A 17,929-nucleotide genomic window follows, 5' to 3' on the forward strand; every position below is an offset into this window, starting at 1 on the left:
ATGGGGAACATGGATGGGAAAGCCGTGGAGGAGCTGAGCTCTACCGAGTGCCACCAGTGGTATAAGAAGTTCATGACGGAGTGTCCTTCTGGCCAGCTCACCCTCTATGAGTTCAAACAGTTTTTTGGCTTGAAAAACCTGAGTCTGGCAGCGAACAAATACGTTGAGCAAATGTTTGAGACGTTTGACTTTAATAAGGTAAATATTGTCCTTCCTGCTCAGCCTGCGCAGGGATCAGCTGTGCTCTGCTCCCTGCCTGCAATCGCGTCTGGTGTATCTGGGTGTATGCAATATAGATGTGTGTCTAAGTATGTACGGTCCGATTCTCCATGGCCTCGTAAATTGTAAAATCAGTTAGGTAAGGTGAAAAACGTCAGCAAAAACTCCTCACCTGCTGACTGTTCTTGGAGAAAATAGACTTCTCCCAGAATTGATATTTCCCTATTAGTTTTAAATTATTAAATTAGTGGTGTTGTATCTGGTAGTCTCTGATCCCTTTAAAATGAAGTTCCCTTTAGTCCTTAAATATCGAATGTTGTGACAGTAAGGAACAAGCAAGCGGCGTGAGAACAAGCGCTGCATTCATGCAGAAACAGCGAGTTCCCGGGCCATGCAGCGTGGCATGAGCTATGGTTTACAGAACAGATCGGGTTTGTTTTTCTATTGTTTTAAATTATAAATGGATTACAGTTTCATTGATTTTATTACGTGTGCGCGGTCCCATACGATAAGGAGCTTGGGCCCTTTGTTCCCTGCGGAGAGGCTTTGCCCTCGGGCTGGCGCGGTGCGGGACGCCGGAGCGGGGCAGTCCTGGAGCACCTGCACGCCTTGGGGAACGCTGCCTGCCCGGCTCAGGAGCAGCTCCAGAGAAGCAGATGGATGCTGTACCTCTGAGAGGAAACCACCCTCCTTTACTTGCAAATGATTTGAAATTGCACCTCATGTGAGATGAGGAATACGTTTTATGGCAAGCTGAAGGGCTTAGTGGGCTTAATCCCACTGAAAATAATACAATTTAGGCCATAAATCCTTTAGGTATTTTGTTTGTGCCTTGGCCTTTACCTTGCTCACTGCCCCATGTTTGAACGCATGCCTGAAAACGGGACTGATGCACAGGAACTCCTGCTGGGAATGGGGCTCAGCGGCTATTTATACCTGATCTGGCTCAGTGGGATAAAGCAGATGATCTCTGCTTGAACCTGCCCCGTGGTGCGGTGGCTTTGTTCATTGACAAATCCCGGCTTATTCCCTCCCAAAGACTTCCTGTGGTTTATAGTAGGAACCGTTTTCCCTCAAAGTGCTTTGTATCTCAATGGTCCGTGACATCGAAATGCTCTGTGGCGGGCACTAAGCGTTTTAGCAAACTTCGTAGAAGCTGTGAACGTCACGGGGCAGTGCCGGGATCAGGTTGGTGGCACGGGAGCTCACCCCAGCACGGCTTTGCATTGGCACTGTAAGGCTGGCTGGAGAGCCGTCTGCGGGCCCCGCTGAACGTCTCTTTACACCGTGGAGTGAGCTGGTGGCGGGCAAACACCTAGGAGGAAAGTCAAAGATAAAATTGTTTGTGCTTTTGACGTGACCAAATGTGAAGCAGATACACAAATGGCACAGGGACAGAGCAGCGCCCTCCCGGCCCAAGATGTCAGCAACGTTGCTGGGGCAATTCCTGAGTTCGTTCCTCTCCTGGAGGCTTGCGTGCGAGACCCCTTCGCAGCAGCAAAGAGCTATGGGCATGTGCAGACAGGATAACGTGAGGTAATCCATCAGGGCTCATCTCCATAAGCCTGTTCCTCTTCGACCTCTGAATTACACCGCTTTGCATAAAGAGATTCCTTTAGGACAGGCTACCTTTCTAGGCTTCGTTAGTCCCCAGGCCAGGTACACACACCGAGTTCCTTCGTGATCGACACATAACGACTCTGCACAGGTTAACGTGGAGCCCTCACCATACGGTGCGTGGGCTTTAACCGGTGCCTCTGCGCTCCCCAAGCCCCTGCTCTCGAGGTGGTGGCCACACACTGAAGTCTTCCAGTGGGGACTTCCAAAAGTGACCAGGAAAATCACTTACTGCCTGACTCTTCGCTTTTAATCTCACCTAGCTTCTAACCTTCTGCTTTTAGGATGGCTACATAGATTTTATGGAGTATGTGGCAGCTCTGAGTCTGGTCCTGAAAGGGAAGGTGGATCAGAAGCTGCGGTGGTATTTCAAGCTCTACGATGTGGACGGGAATGGCTGCATCGACCGGGGAGAATTGCTGAACATCATCAAAGTGAGTGGGCTCAGCTTTTTCTGTTTCTTTCACAGACAATGGTTATTAAACACAGGTAGACAGAAAGGTTGTAACAGGAACATTCCAACCCGAAAGACAACTCCCTGGTAAATGAGCAGGCGCTGGCCAAACCTGCTGCTTGTCCTCTGCCAGTCCTGCCACCAGGCTGGCCTCCCTGCCTCCAGCGCCCCACACCCCACAGCACCCGCACGCCCCGACACGCAGCAACCCCTCGTCTTCTCCTTGCAGGTTGTTTGACCACGTCCACTGAAACCCCGGCTGAGATAAGCACTTGAATTTAATCTAAGGATTTGTGGAGGTGAACAGCTCCTGGCTTATCCCAGTATGCCCACATAATCTTTTAATGCATTGATTGCCTTTTTAAGTGTTTTTAATCTCCAGTTTTTTAGAAAGGACTTATTCCTTTCAGAACCTACCTGCCTGCAGAAAAGTTTGGCCTCTCATGTCTGGTCACTTAACCACTTGTAGCAATGGATACACCCAGTAATTGTCCTCTGCGTCCTTCTTTCCCTCCAGGCTATTCGAGCTATCAACCGCTGCAACGAAACGATGACAGCTGAGGAATTCACTAACATGGTGTTTGACAAAATTGATATAAATGGAGATGGTGAGGAACTTTCTTATGCAATGCCAAACACTGCTCCCACTTCCCCCTTACCTGACAGAGCAATTCCAGAGGTTGGATGTCCCAAAACACCAGGACATGGGGAGAGCTGGCAGAGCGCGGCTCTCCGCGAAGGTTTAGCTCCCCGTCCCCTCCGCGGGCTGTAGCTGGCCCGAGGGGACACTGCAAGCTGCCCCTCTTCATACTGGCAGTGTGGGGATCTGCGTGGGGTTTAGCTGTGATGAGGTTTGGGGTGTACAATACACAGACCCGGGACCTCGGGAAGGGCCCCGTTTTATGGTCCGTGCAGCTCCTGGGAGGCTGCTCCGAGGCTGCCAGTGGAGGGAGGAGAAAGGCTGCAGGATTTAACCGACCTGTTCTGAACGTGCTCTCGCAGGTGAGCTCTCCCTGGAAGAATTCATGGAGGGTGTGCAAAAGGATGAGGTGCTGCTCGAGATCCTCACCCGCAGCCTGGACCTGACGCACATCGTCCAGTTGATCCAGAACGACGGGAAGAACCCGCACGAGCCGGAGCAGGAGGCGGAGGCTGCCCAGTAGGCTCCTGGGATGCCTCCCCTTCATCTCTGCTTTTCCCCCCTCGCATTATTAAAACAAAACGTGGTTGCAGGAGCTGGTGAGCTGTCCCAGCGCCAGTGCGACCACCGATAGACTATCCCACTGGCGCAGGGACCAGGATCTGCTCCGAAGGCGCCGCTCCCCTGGCAGACGGTTTGGGGGAGCCCGGAGCTCCCCGGGCACTGCCCTGGCCCTGCCCGCCGCAGCTGCACCAGCCGGCGAGAGAAAGGCTGCTGCAAAGAAGGGGTGCTGCGACGGCAGCTCGCCACGCTGGAAGCACATGGCCACCCCTGGGACTGCCAGCAGGGCCACGGGGCCCTTCGCTGTGCAGGGGCCTCTGGATATTGCTGCTGAGCAGAGAGGGGGGAGAGTCTCGCCTCCCCGGGAAGGGGGAGCAGCACCCCGCGATGCGGTTAGATATCACACCGAGAGCCTCAAAATTCACCCCAAGGCCGTGGCCAACACCAGCGTCTGCAGCCTCTGCGGGGGACGAACCCAGGGCTGCCCGGCACTTGGCCCCGGTGAGGGGGGGTCCCCCAAGGACGTGTACAAAACCTAGAAAGCAGACCTGAACCTTCTCTTTCCATACATATCTCCAGAGCACGAGATCAGCGTTTTTGGTCACTTGTTCTTTGATTTGTTATTATTATGTTAGCAATCATTAGTGATAACGTAAGACAAAAACATCTATGAGCTAGAAAAAGGAGAGCGGTGGAGTGGTGAACGCAGTGGCTTTTCTTTGTTTAAAAGCATTAAAAACATAGAATGGTGCCTTTTTTCTAACAACTATCTGAACTTTAAGGGCATGTTTCTCCTTGAAATACCTGGAAGGGCTGCAATGGCAGTAACCTGAGGGGGAAAACTTTTGAATGTTTGTAGGCATATCCCTGCATGTCTTATCACCTGTACAACAAACTTAAACTCTCCTGCAAGTGACGGTGCGTGGTACCCTCGAGCATCATGTGGTTTTAACTACAACGGCAGCAAATCACCTGCATGCAGTCTGGAGGGGTGCGCTTCTAGAGACAGGCTAGACGCAGCGTCCGCACCACGAGCATCCGCAAGTACCTGAGTATTCCAGAGCAGGAATGGGTACCGTCACCTCCACGGTACAGTGGGCTCAGGTACCATCCTCCGTGGAATAAAACCCAGTCACCCCTTATTATAGCATCCTGGGAGAGCAACCTCGTCTGCCAGTGCTAATTACCCAGTGCCACGAGCAGGGGCTGCACCCAGGACACGCACAAAGGAGGCTGCGAGAGCAGCGGCCTCATCCCCGCACCAGCCGTCATCCCCGCGGCTGGGCTGCTCCGGGAGAGGAGTTTCCTCGTCTGACGGGAGCAAGTTTCAGGCGTGGTGAGGCAATACAGGACACCAGGAAGGATTTCTCGCCTAGCTGAAAGACTTGTTATTTAGCACTGGATTCCTGTAATTCATAAGCAACTTTCTGACCATTTTTCCTGTGTATCTTTTTCATTTGACAGTGTTTGACCTGGAAGCTTTTGTACTTCCAATCTTATAGTGAACTAATCAAGATCTTTTACAAGATTATTTCAGGTTGTGCTTTTTCTCTCTTTCAATCAATCATTCTGTTTCCAGCAGGACAGATTAAATGTCTCACGCATGTGCAGAAACCTTTGGTTTGGCTTCATTAAAACAGTTCTTCTGCAAGAACCGCACGAGCACAGGGAGAGGTCTGTTTTCTTCAGAATCAGCATAGAAAAGGGGCTCCTCCTGGGTTCTCACATCCCGTGAGCCCTGAACCTTGTCTGCGTTGAGCAAGCGTAGCTTGCTTGAATAAAACCTCACCCCCTGGGTAGTCCTACAACTCCTCCTCCTAGAGCTCTGCTTTACCCACCCACATTTCTAGGCACCTCCTGCTGCCACCCAGGTGGGCCACATCTGGCAGCCCTGCAGCCCTCTCCAGCCTCTGCTGTCCCCCCAGACGGACAGCGAGTGCGGGATGCACGTCCGCAGCCCCCCAGCAGCCGCCCGCGGCTCCCGGCTGCCCACCAACAGCTTGATTCATGCTCCAGTGCTGTGGGACAGGCACTCAAACCAAAAGGCCATGGAGAGGAACCCTTTGATGGGCCAGCTTGTCCAGCCACCCCACTTACACTGGTGCAAGAGGGAGCAGGCTGCAACCCTCTTATTAGAGCTGGGCTGAGCTGTTTACTCAGTGTGTAACACTCCTCCTCGCAGCAGAATTAACTTCCCCGCAAACAACCAGCACAAAACGTACTGCACATCATCTTCACAACGGCAGTGAGGAGGGAGCCGACTTCAGCATGGGCTTTCTGTGCCCAGCCCTCCGCAGAGACACAGTCAGTCTCGCCTGGGCTTCCTTCAGCCTTTCTCTCCTCTGCGTGCCCAAGAAGCCGCAAGGAGCAGCCCTGACAAGCCCAATTTCTATTTATAAAGACAAAGTTATTCTAAAAGGGCTGTCTCAGAATTGCCGGCTGGCCGAGGGCACCTTTCAAACCTCAGCGTCTCTCTCCAAAGGATGTTTTTTCAGCCTCTAAGAAAGCAAATTAAAAATAATTAAAAACTAATATTGTGACTCTCTTTGCCCTAACTCGTGCATAATTAATTTCAAAATAGTGGTGTCTGGTCAGGTGCCAGCCACGGACGCATTGCTCACTCTTGTGACAATATCGCTGGTGAACGCGAGGCAGCACAGCCTCGCTGCCGAGCGCGGGAGAGGCTTTTTTCGGGAGCTGCTATCAGAGGGGCAGCGGGCCCGCAAGGCTGCAGCACCGCGCCGCAGGTCTGCAGTCAGGTCCCTTTGCGGTGACCTGGGACAAGTCCCTGGAGCCAGGTTTGTTAAGAAGAGTTGCAGCTACACTAAAACCAACTAGCGAGTGACTTTCGGCAACACCAGGCCATTGATCTCAGTGGGGTTTAGGTGCCAAAACACCATAAAAGCTGCAATGCACATTTGCCTTTTGAGGGATGCAGAAATCGTAGGTCCATGGACCGTTTGACATTGGGAGGGATCTTAGGGGGGGTCTGTGCCCATGCCTTTCCCAGCCCAGCTTTGGAGGGAGGATGTCCAGCAGCACTTCATCCTTTCGTACGCTCTGTACAGCAGGGGAGCCCAGCTGGGGCTCTGCCATCCCTCTGCAAAGCCACCTGCCCCGCTGCCTCTCGCTGCAGCCGGTGCTGCTGCTCCATCTGCCCGTGCTGCCTGCCCTGGGGAGCCAGGGCTGCCCCATCCCATCCTGTCCCGTCCCCACAGGGCCACCTCGGTCTGCAGAGGAGCAACACTTGGGAATCACGGGAACCTGCTGGGAATTGAGCCGATGGGCTCCTAGACAGCAAAATCAAAGAGAAGCAAGATGATGAGCTCAGGAACAGATGATGGCAAATTGCAAAAACATCTCCTTTTGCATCCCCGTGCATTAGGGTGTGAGGCCTAAAAGGCAAAGAAATGAAACAAAACAGGTTCTCAGCCAGATGCTTCTAAAGGTCCCTTACCCCAGGGGATGCAGCTGCCCTGCAGCACAGCTCCCGTGTTCCTATATCATGCATCAGATCCCAGAATACAATTAAATTACCTTAAATACGGGGTCTTCAAGGGCAATATGTTTGAGATACTTTCTAAACTTCTGAGGTACATTTTCCTTTGAAGAGAAGGAGGAAAGAAAAAAAGAAGTATTTTCCCATACTGCCAGAGCTGAGCACAGGTGCTGTGAGACAATGGCTGAGCATGAGACCACAAAAAGCTCCCATAGCCATCAGCACAGGGCTGTGTGAGCCCTGGCCCAGCCACTCTGCTTTTCAACACACCATTCTCAAGGGGAGCCGCACATGGGTGCTTTGGGAATGGCCTGGACATAAGCCCTTCCTCCAGGCAGGGACCAAACCCCAGCTACCCATGGATGAACCTCCCCTCTCAGAGTATCAGGTGCACAGACAAATAAAGAGCATGGCTAAGCACAGAGTTCGATGTAATTATCCTCTTTCCTTCTCAGCCTCATTATTTCTACTGCTCAGTGCTTTCCCTGGGAATGCACCTTCCAGAGTATTTCAGGACACAGTGCCCCCTTTGGCTCCTGTTCCTTGGTGCCTCTCCCCATCAGCCACCTTCAGCAACAGCCTCACCTTCAGTCCTACCTAACTTCAGAGGCATCAAACATCAGAGCAGATGGTAGATGATCAGAAAAATCACATGGCATTTGCCTTTTCCAAGTCCTCCTGTTTCCCCATTTAGACTAAAAAGAAATCCGATCAGTCAAATCCAATTCTAGCTGGGCTGTAAGTCTGGAAAAATGGATTATGCAAAACATCTGACATCAACAGCTTGATGTTAACATTGAACTGAGTTTGGGAAGAGATCAAAGTGTTTATACCTATGGATTTAAAAATAGGACTAAGACTAAAGTACCTTGCGATTTCTTGACAAAAGATTACACAATTGATAAGAACAATTTTCCACAGGGCTATGCCAGCACTAACACAAGTGCACCGCTACCACCACCGGTCTGCCTGGGCCAGAGGAGCTGGAGGCATCCCACTGCCGAGTCCAACACTTCCCTTTGAGCCCTAAGTTCTTCAAGGCTCCTGTTTCAGTCCTGGCAGGAGCCATCTCACTGCAGCACTGTCAGCTCACTTCATTGTAAGCAACTATTTCAAATTCCATTCAGAATTTTTTTTTATTATACACATGTTTTCCACCATCTTTACATAGAAGTTAAACAGAAGATACTCCTTTCCTACTCTGCATCTGCAATAGCATCGCCATCTCTGCCTTATATTTGTCTCACCCAGGTTACCTGTTACATTTAACACCTCCCTTAAATATTACAATTTTGGTCCAATACGCAGGTGCTTACACAGGTCTTCACCTTCATCCCAAGTGATAAATACTACAAAACAGAATTTTAATAAATAATTCTTTATTAAATTCATGTGTTACAAGATTCCTACAAGCAACTGTACAAGTGCTCAGTGTTAGGTTGCCCTCTACCACCCCAGCAGAGGACTGCTGCTGCGGGGGACACCACACAGCTCCCACAGTGCCTGGCCTGACCAGGTGAGCAGGGTAAGAACATTTAAAGCATTTAATAAAACCACAGCATGCAACTACAGTAAGTAAACACCCACTTCAAAATTGTGCAAGAAGCAAAGTGTGTTATGTTGGTTGAGATGCTGAAATTTAAGGAATTAGAGATTTGTATCCTCCCATGAAAACATTTGTCCACAAGTTGGAAAATCAGTAAAGTGCGTCTTTTCTTCCAGGCCCTCAAGTCAGAAGCAAGATTTTTTTTCTTTCAGATCTTTGGCTGATAAACTATTGACTTGAATGAGCTTTAAACAGCTGCCTTACAGCAGCATAAACTATAAGTCTACTCTGCTCTGCTAAGTAAGCATGCCACAAGCAAGCGTGTATTTACAGAAAACTCTTAGAAAGGCTATTTAGAAGTGGAAACATATATGGGTTTGAACTGTAGCACTGTGTCTTATCCTGAATGCTTCTCGCGTTCCTGAATTTAAACATTGGCTAAATTCACAATACCACAAACCAGCAAACTAATCACCTAATGAAAGATACTACAGTCATAATTAAAGGCCACAAAAAAGAGATTGCAAATCTTTTCATGGATGTGACTTGGCCCACTGATCCCATGGGAAAATGAAAATAAAAACCAAAAAACTCATGGTTACTCTCCTGGGGAAATTTTTCTTGCAAATAAACCAATAAATAAATCCAATAAAGGAAAACCAAAATATTGGTTCAACCCAAATTCTCTTTCCACATACATGTATATATGTAGGAATACCTGTTAGGATAGCCGAGCTCAGCCTACAGCCTGTGCAAATTTCATATCTATAGTGTGTGGCTAAATTAAGTCCAGTGTAAAACCACTGTATTACTTCAGTAACTCACTCGGATTTTCTGTCACTTGTTCCATTCTGTGGTCCTGCCGATAAAGCAGCGCTAATCCCCTCACTGCAGACACTGCCAAGCAAAACTCTGCTCTTCCCTTCTCTCTCCTGCCACACAAAACATCTCCCAGTACAGCAAAAGTCCTGGAGCTCCTTGAGCTCAGTCTTCACAGGGCAGGAAAAACTGTTCTAGAGTGATGATTCAGTAAGAAGAACGGGCTCAAAAGGAGCAGAATCACACTTGTGCAAATCTGTCCTCTAAACGTGGCTGTCAAGAAGAGGTACAATTTCTAGTGCTGCTCAGTGTTTGGAAATAGCATTTTTCCAGCCCCACAGAAACCCAGGTCTCTGAACAGGCAGAAGGAGCAGACTCTGGTCCACAGGAGGGAGATGCAAAGAGTTACTGCTCCACCTGTCCAGCCCACACATTGGGTTTTCCTCCCCTGTGTGCTGTCTTGGCTACCACTTATAATAATCCAGTTCTCATTTTTGATAGCAATATGTTGATGTTCAATCATTTTACATTAGCAGTAGTATAGTCTACTAAATATGCATACAGACATCCTGGACGTATAAAGCCTGCCAGAGCACCTCTTTTGGTGTCACTGTTGGTGTGATGTGTTTGTATCATGCAGGCATGAATGATGCAGCCACTAGTCTGCACTGGAGATGGTACCACTGCATCACGATTTCTCACTTCCCGATCCCATCTGCCATCAGAATAAAACCCTGCCCAGGATCCACTGCAGGAAGCCCTGAAGAGTTTGTTCCTTGGGGTGTAACCAAAAACCAGAGCTGGCAAACATGGTATTGTGTACACAGAAAGACTTATTCATGGGCCAAAAATAGTCTCTGGGTACCTGCAGTATGCAGCACATTGGTTTTAGATTGAGATATGGCTTCTTAAACCACTGAAGTTCTCACCTGGATGCTGAGATTGTATTCAAAAGGAAAGCCACCACCACCCTGGAGTAAGAGAGCCACAGCTGTGGTCAGCATCACATTTTCAGCTGTATCAAAACTGAATTTTCTCAAAACAAAGCACTCTTTCTCCTCTGCTCAGAGATCCATCCCCCAGGGTTTACATCCATTTGCAACATCTTCATCACCCACTTGTCTTTCCTGGCCCCATCAATGAACTCGTCAAGAGACAACTGCCCTGTGTAGGAGACAAGGAGGACACAAGATGGGGAGACAAAACATGGCAGATAAGACAAGAAAAGGAAGGCAGGAAGTAAAAGCCATCTCTGTTTCAGAAAATATGCTAATAAGACAAAAGCTATACTTCATTTCCCCATGGAGTTTAGGCCAGCTAGCTGAAAGACAAACCACCACACTGCAACCCGGTGCATTCACACCTACCCCATCCCATCAGCTAACATGGAATGTTGCATGAGCTTGCACACGCTCCTCCAGGAGGATTGCAAGTCTGATCCTGCAAGCTCCAATTTGACTGGAGCCACTGTCTGTACTCAGGCTATTTCTGCTGGGACTGGGACCTGTGCTCTGGCTACTGGGGGCTTTCAGAAGATGCGATCTGTGTGGCATCAAAATCCAGACAGAATAGCGACCCCTCTGTATTTTACATTACAATAACAAGGAAAATTAGTTCCTCCTGCTGCACCAAGTTACTCTCGATTCAAACAAACAGATCAGAACCAAACCCAATGCGTTTAATATGAGTAACATAATAGTCCCAAGTGATTTCTTGATAGACGTAATTAAAGCTAGCCTGCCCAGCACAGATAACTGCATTACGCATGAATGCAATCTGAGCCATCGATCACTTACCATCCCCATTCTCATCCACTAACTGAAATATCCTGTCCACAACCTCCTCCGGCGTGAGCAATGGAGTCCTCTCCTCCACCTCCGACCGACACACTTTCTTCAGCTTGTAGATAGACTGAAAAGAAGTTCGCAGATTAGGATAAGGACTGGAAAATGAAGAGCAGTGAACTCCATTATTGTCCCAACAACAGCGTAAAGGTCTTTTACAAAGGCTGTGGTTTTAACCTTTCTAGAAAGATCTGCCACTCAACAGCCTCAGACCTTTAATGAAACCTCCAACCTTAGGCTCACACACACTGCGGATTGCTTCATTTGCTCTTTGAAGCTGCTGCCCTCCTATTTTCCTTGGTCAGACCTCAGGGTTCCTTTGCAAAGAACAAGGCAAGAGTTTCACAGGTGGGAAAATCATCTGCCTTTTGAGTATGATTTTTTTTTTCCAACATCTGAGGCCAGGGACATCTGGACTTACCCAGCCCTCTCTCCCAGGGAGCTTGTGCCCAAGCTGCAAGATCAAACCTGTATTAGCACATATTTTGACCGATAGTTTCTCTTCCACTTTGTCACTGGAAAGGGGCAGATTTTATCTATTCCTCCCATGTTCATTATTAACTTTACTCCATAGGCTGAAGGGTTTTGCCTGAAGTCTTCCCAGAGAGGGGATTAGCAAGGGCCTAACACAGCTCTGGCCGATTCCTGGCTGACCTCAAAACTATAATTGAACCTGCCCCAGACAAGCTCCCCCGATGCTCTCACACCTGCTGCTGGGGCTGCAGACCACAAACTGGTCACACTTTCCAGCCAAAATGACCTGCTTTCCACAGGTTCAATTTCTGATGTTTTCTTGATATTGCATTTCACCTAAGATCCTAAAATGTTTGATAACCATTGATTGAGCCTGACAAGTACTGCTGTGCAAGGGTAGCAGCAGCTGTGGTGCAGGGGTAACTCTAGCACAATCACCAAGATATTCACCTAAAGTAGGATCCCAGGTCTCCTGTGCCTGACTGTCTGCTAAGCCCCATGCCTCCTCTCACACCTTCACACAGTCACTAATTAAAACTAAGTGCAGAACATAACAGAAACCCAGAAAGGAATAATTACAAAAGGGATTTCTGTACTAATTTGTGCCTCTCTGTGTATTCTCACCAGCTACTCAGGCAGAAAACTTGGCTCCTGTAAGGGGCATGGGGTGAAACCCTCTTCCACTGGCCAGTGCAATGAATCTTGGTGTAAACAGGTTGCAAGGAAAGGCCGAGCAGAGATACAGAACTCCACAACAGCACCCAGATGCTGTGTTTCTGGACAGCAGCAGCAGGGGCCAGGCTGCCCGCCATGGGTTTCACTGATCCCTCAGCCACCACCAGACCACCCAGCACATGACCCGTTCACCAAGGTCAGGCATTTTCACATCATCACTGCCCACAGCTGCCCTGAAACCCAATTATCACAAAACCCATATATATCATTACATTGCCAAAGACCTGTGATTGCTTAAATAAGTGATTAGGCAATGCCTACTTACCTCAACAATTTCCAGCAGCTCAGGTTTATCTATGCAGCCATTCCCATCCTTGTCATATACTTTGAATGTCCACCTCAGCTTGTGTTCCAGCTTTCCTCGTAAAACAAGATTCAAGGCAGCTACATATTCCAGAAAATCAATGGTATTATCCTGTAGAAACCAAAAAGCAGCTGAATGGCACTTAACTGGGTATAGTTGATAGAAAACTGCTTATGAAACCTAGATAAAAACCGTCAAGAAGATACTCCATGGGACAGCTTTTATTTTCCACTTTCTATAAGACTTCTGCCAGTCCATGACCATCAGCAAGCACAGCCAGACCCCTCTGCACCAAGGATGAGTTCCCAAGGAGTGACAGCAGAGAGCAAAGCAGTTTTCCTACAGTGCAATAAGGGGGGGACACCTGCCAGGACTCCAGAAATGAGCAATTTAAATACCCCAAGACAACATGGATTACATGGAGGACGGGGAGGCAGATGAGGATCAGTGCAGGAGGCGCTGACTTTTTGGGACAGGATTGCCATTCTCAACAAGCCCAGCTGCTTCACCGATGAGACCAACACCCAACCATCACCCCTTTCTTCCATCCTTCCCCTTATTTGATCTTGATTCATCTGAGAAAGACAGACAATGAAAGTGTCACCATTCAGAAGGAGGCAGCAAGAACACCCACAATAAAGGATTAACATCAGGTGTTCATCCTCCTAAAAACTTCAGAGACAGTGAAGGGCTGCAGGGCTCCTCAGCCGCCTGCAGCAGATGGCCCTCATGCAGATCAGCGCCAGCCCCAGGGCTAAGCCAGGGCCCCATGTCACCCTACAGCCCTCCCCACCAGGGCTTTGAGCAAAACCCCCGGGAGATCTGGGCCACGCACCCCCTCCCCGCACGCAACGGTCTGCAGTAACCATCAGCAAAAACTGCTACTGCTGGACTTCGGAGGCCAGTAAGCACAAAAAGACAATTGAGGAATTGTTTTTATTTTCTTGCCGTATTACCAATAATCCTTTTGATAGTTAGGTCCTGCTCAACTGATTATATACCATGGGCATATTTAAGCAAACATGAATCTAGGCTTAATTTAGTGTTCTTAATATATGCAAGTACCAGCATCCCTTAAAAACAAATTTTAGCCTTATTAGGAAGACTCCTATAAACTGGGAATGGGGCTTCACCTTTTATGCCCACCATTTGCTCTGCAACCCTTTCTGCACAGCTTTCATAACAGAATTTGGACCTGGACCTTCAGGCTTTTTGCAGGAATTTGGGGTTTGCCAACTTCAAATTCTGAGACAAGTCTGACCTGCCCACATTTTCCATAGCTTTTTTTATGCTTTCTCACAAACTGACCTTTGTTGCCACCAGTTTCAAAGGAAGCTTAAGGGAAATTGGTATATCTGAGAGACGAGAGACTTATCTCGCTTTTTCCTATATTGATATACAGCCCCAGCCAACCCCATACTCTGAATATGATCAAGAGCTTCAGAAAAAACCAGAACCATTTGGCAAGCATTGCTTACCTGTCACAGGACAAGAAAGGCCACCATATTACACTTCTTTTGACTACCTGAAATATTGCAGGCTAGTATACTATCTTTTGCACCAGTGCATGGGTATGTGTGCACTGCTACTAAACCAGAAAGCCCACTTTTCCCAGGCATCTGATGACAAATACAGCAAAGGGAATCAAAACCAGAACGTCTGAATTGCTCAGCATTCCTTAGCTTTTGAGCAGCTAAAATCAATATTTTGTTACATGCCACCTGTTCATACTGTATATATACACTTCCTCCAATGTATAGCAAGCCTGATGAGGACTTCAATTACCCTCTGTCATAACAGATAAATATTTTTTTCCATGTAACAACCTTGGCTATTTGAGGATCTTTCAATAATACTGTCTCAAAACACAACTGCCTAAATGTCAACCTTTTAATCCATCCTTAGTCCCTTAAGGGGACATTCTGTCCTTAATTTGTGTACAGATTTGTGAAAGGCTAAATCCATACCAGCCCATACAGAGCAGTGCAGCATGTGCTCCTTCTCCTGCCCTAGCAGGTCCATTGCCTTGCCTTACTCTCATGAAGTATGGTAAAAAGGGTGGGAACTGCCCCAAAACACCTCTGAATTACAGATGGAAGAGGTGCAAATTATTAGACAAATAATTGTAAAAATTCCTCACCACTTACCCCATTCTTATCAAAAGCTCTGAACATGTTTTCAATATACTCTGCTGCTTCACGGTTATCCTGGACCCCGAAGAACCGCTTGAATTCGTGCATGAAGAGGGTACCGCTGGGACATTCAACCACAAATTTCTTATACCATTCCTGCAATTCGGCAACATCAATCTCTGTTTGCTCCCCTTCAGCATTGGTGAACTGCTGTCCCATTTTGCTCTGTAAAGCAAGATTTAAAAAAAGAAGGAACAAAAGGAAAACCCTGCCAGAGTCCTTTGCTTGTACTGTCCTTTTATTACCTTTAGTTGCTTTTTCTTCTCACCGTCTTGTGCCTTTACTTGATGTTAATATTGCGTCTTGCTATTTCCCCTTCTTTTTGTGTTTTACTTTCTTCTTCCTCTTTCTCTCCTACAGTTTTCACCGCTACAGCTTTGTGTGCTTGCTCAGTGATCGTAGACTTGCTTCTCTGCATTAAGGCAGCATAATGTGTGGTATCAGGCATGTATAAAAATAACTAAGATCATTAGGAGATTCCCACCTATGAGTCACAGAGACCTTCAGATGTTCCAGGCTGTGCCCTATTTACAAGCAGACTCCAGGAGCTCAGGGTCCTTCTGCACATTAATACCATCACATCAAAGAATTTGGGAGCCAAGGTTCCCCTTACATAACATACAACCCCACTCACTTTACTGGTGTTTTTCTAGGAAAAAACACAATTGTAAATGAATTTCCCTAACATGAGTTATTCAACACTAGCATACACTACCTGCTTGCAGGGGATACTCAGCATTTCAGTGAACTAGGGCATATTACCAAACAACAATTAGAGAGCAAATCCTGACAAACTAAGCACATACAACTAACACCACTCACATGAAAAAGCCTGCTAAGGCATAAAGTTAATTGAATGCCTCCTACAGGCTTTACTCTATACAAAATGACTGAGAGAACTAGTAAACACACATAGATACAAATGTGCATCTCTCATTTTCACAATTAATTCTGAAACCTCTCAGTTAAAAATCAGAGGAATATTTTAACACTCTATTTCCCTATTTTTTTTAAAGCATTGAGTTCTCCTTACATCCCCTTCCCCCTTTTGCGCCTTTTTCTATTGAAATGCTTCTCCTGCTCACCCCTACCCCTGAACATTGCTTACCACTTTTACTACAGGTACAACATACAGCTCTCCCCTGGCCCCTCGCTGTTCTGCACCCCAGCCTAGCAGCAGACAGCTCACAGCCCCTCCTGCCAGAGATCAGACACCCCCCCCCCCCCCCCCTCCCCACAGGCAACCTGCTCTTCTTTCCTTTTCTCACTAGAGCCACCAGTTTTTATCCATATCAAACCAGGTGTTCTGAATCCAGCCGTTATCTGTGCCAGCTGGAAAGAAATGACCTGTAGCTATAAATGTGTCTGAGCCAGCCTGATATCCAGATAGGATTCTTCTTATAAGAGGATTGGAGCAGTATTAATAGGAAACAATAGATTCCTCATTGTAATAATGCTAAGGCCTAGAAGGATTTAAGCTGTTCAATTTTTTGGAACACTTTTTTTGTTGGTTTGGAAAGAGTTTCTGGCATGGAGAAACACTGGTCAAGAGTCAGTCTAAAATTTGATACTGCAGAACAGTACAGTAATTCATACTCTGCTGTAAGAATAGAGCTTGCTCTGAATCTGCTCACACCTGTAAGCAACCCATCAGGAGTATTGTGTGTGCATAGAGATATATATATAGATATAGGTTTGCAGGAGTATAGCGTAACTTTGCACTTCTGTACGTAAGAATGCCCAGACAACGCACGGTTTCACTGAAGCATCATAAGCGAGAAGAGGGTATAGGCAGTACAGCAGAAGTATGGAGATGGATGGGAAGAACCGGAGGAGTTGCTAGAAAGGTTAAGACCACTCTCTTTCAATGAAAAGGTATACTTTTATCTAATAATATAGAGGAGTCTTGTTTGTCTATCTTTGTGCCTAGAAGAATGCAACAGGATTAATAAACTCAATCCTTCCTTTTCTAGATGCTTCGGACAAACTTCAGCCCCTAACTCTAAGATAACTTGTCTGTTGTGGAGCAGCTTGAGGTCCAGCTCATCAAAAAAAGTTATACTGGTTCTATCCCCCAGCATTTGCCCCTCAGCTAGACCTACGAGAAAGAAGGCTTTGGCAGCCACAGTCACTGTGGTATTTATAAAATAGTTCTGTTCCATTCTCCATTTCCTCACGCTCTGTTATGCATGCCATGTAAAGAATGAGCTTTTTCCCTCGATAATATTTCTTGAATCATCTTGGCTACTCTCTGGTGAGGGCAGGGGTTCTCTCTCTGGGTCACAGACAGCCTTCAAGAAGCAGAGGTGCTGCTGCTGAGATGGGGTGGGGAGGGCTCATCGCAGTTTTTCCTGCAGCACGGCTGGGGAGTTTTGCACGCGCTGGTGTGAAGCCTTCCACCATTTTGTGCTGCGCTCCTGCACCGAGGCTGCATGCTGGAATGTGAGTGCTGAGAGCACACAACAAGACTCCACATGCCCAGGACATTGTCTTGCCTCATTGCATAATTTTGTTTTGCCTTATGGGAACTTAGTGATCTGTTCCCAGGAGAGAAAATGGTTCCCCTTTGTTTTGATGACTACAATCTTTTCCAGCCAGGAACAAAGGACTGCAAGAGACCTGGGTTACAAAGCCTAGCTGGTGCTATTGCAGGTATCATGACATACAATCGTGTTGATAAAAGTACTGATGTTAATTTGGCACTGAAATAAATTAAATCCCATAGCTCCTGGTATGAAAATTCCTCTGCATAAACTCTCATTGTCCCAGGTGTGTGCTCTGCAGACTGGGCTGACAGAGCTGCTGTCTCCCGGCCAGCGGAATGTCACTTCATGCAGTACAGTTCATCAGCCAAAGGATTTCTTCATTTGGTTTGAAAAAAAGATGCAGGAAGAGGTAAAGATAAGCAGAGAGAACTAAAAATAAAAAGAATGATTTCTAGAAAACACTGTAAGAAAGAGGCTTGTGCTGTTTAGGCTGCTGTTTAGGGTTAGGATCGATGCTTTATACATCATGTCAGAGTGAA

General features: G+C 47.4%; 2 protein-coding genes across 3 annotated transcripts; one reads left to right on the plus strand and one right to left on the minus strand.

The window, feature by feature from the left end:
* GUCA1A (guanylate cyclase activator 1A) lies at nucleotides 1-3,453 on the plus strand. Its single transcript, XM_009462418.1, has 4 exons — nucleotides 1-198; nucleotides 2,121-2,270; nucleotides 2,808-2,898; nucleotides 3,293-3,453. Exons 1-4 carry the CDS (start codon nucleotides 1-3, stop codon nucleotides 3,451-3,453), a joined length of 600 nt encoding a protein of 199 aa, XP_009460693.1.
* A 4,891-nt stretch (nucleotides 3,454-8,344) lies between these two features.
* Nucleotides 8,345-16,127, minus strand: GUCA1B (guanylate cyclase activator 1B). Of its 2 annotated transcripts, XM_087761952.1 has the most exons (8): nucleotides 16,013-16,127; nucleotides 15,406-15,553; nucleotides 15,150-15,316; nucleotides 14,860-15,069; nucleotides 13,111-13,287; nucleotides 12,674-12,823; nucleotides 11,152-11,266; nucleotides 8,345-10,519 (listed from the first exon to the last, which is right to left on the minus strand). In XM_087761952.1, exons 4-8 carry the CDS (start codon nucleotides 15,061-15,063, stop codon nucleotides 10,392-10,394), a joined length of 774 nt encoding a protein of 257 aa, XP_087618078.1. In that variant the 5' UTR covers nucleotides 15,064-15,069; nucleotides 15,150-15,316; nucleotides 15,406-15,553; nucleotides 16,013-16,127; the 3' UTR covers nucleotides 8,345-10,391. The 2 variants fall into 2 exon arrangements, with proteins under 2 accessions (XP_087618078.1, XP_087618079.1); XM_087761953.1 differs by lacking the exon at nucleotides 13,111-13,287.
* Nucleotides 16,128-17,929: the final 1,802 nt, after the last annotated feature.

Source organism: Nipponia nippon, unplaced genomic scaffold (assembly GCF_047370975.1).
Source record: "Nipponia nippon isolate SJK-2023a ecotype South Korea unplaced genomic scaffold, ASM4737097v1 scaffold_25, whole genome shotgun sequence".
NCBI classification, from domain to species: domain Eukaryota; kingdom Metazoa; phylum Chordata; class Aves; order Pelecaniformes; family Threskiornithidae; genus Nipponia; species Nipponia nippon.

Coding starts and splice junctions, on each gene's coding strand:
- GUCA1A (XM_009462418.1), top strand. CDS start 1: ATGGGGAACATGGATGGGAAAGCCGTGGAGGAGCTGAGCTCTACCGAG. Junction 199..2,120: donor AGACGTTTGACTTTAATAAG/GTAAATATTGTC, acceptor TTCTGCTTTTAG/GATGGCTACATAGATTTTAT. Junction 2,271..2,807: donor AATTGCTGAACATCATCAAA/GTGAGTGGGCTC, acceptor CTTTCCCTCCAG/GCTATTCGAGCTATCAACCG.
- GUCA1B (XM_087761952.1), bottom strand. CDS start 15,063: ATGGGACAGCAGTTCACCAATGCTGAAGGGGAGCAAACAGAGATTGAT. Junction 12,824..13,110: donor GTAATCCATGTTGTCTTGGG/GTATTTAAATTG, acceptor TGGTTTCTACAG/GATAATACCATTGATTTTCT. Junction 11,267..12,673: donor AGCTGCTGGAAATTGTTGAG/GTAAGTAGGCAT, acceptor ACTTCTTTTCAG/TCTATCTACAAGCTGAAGAA.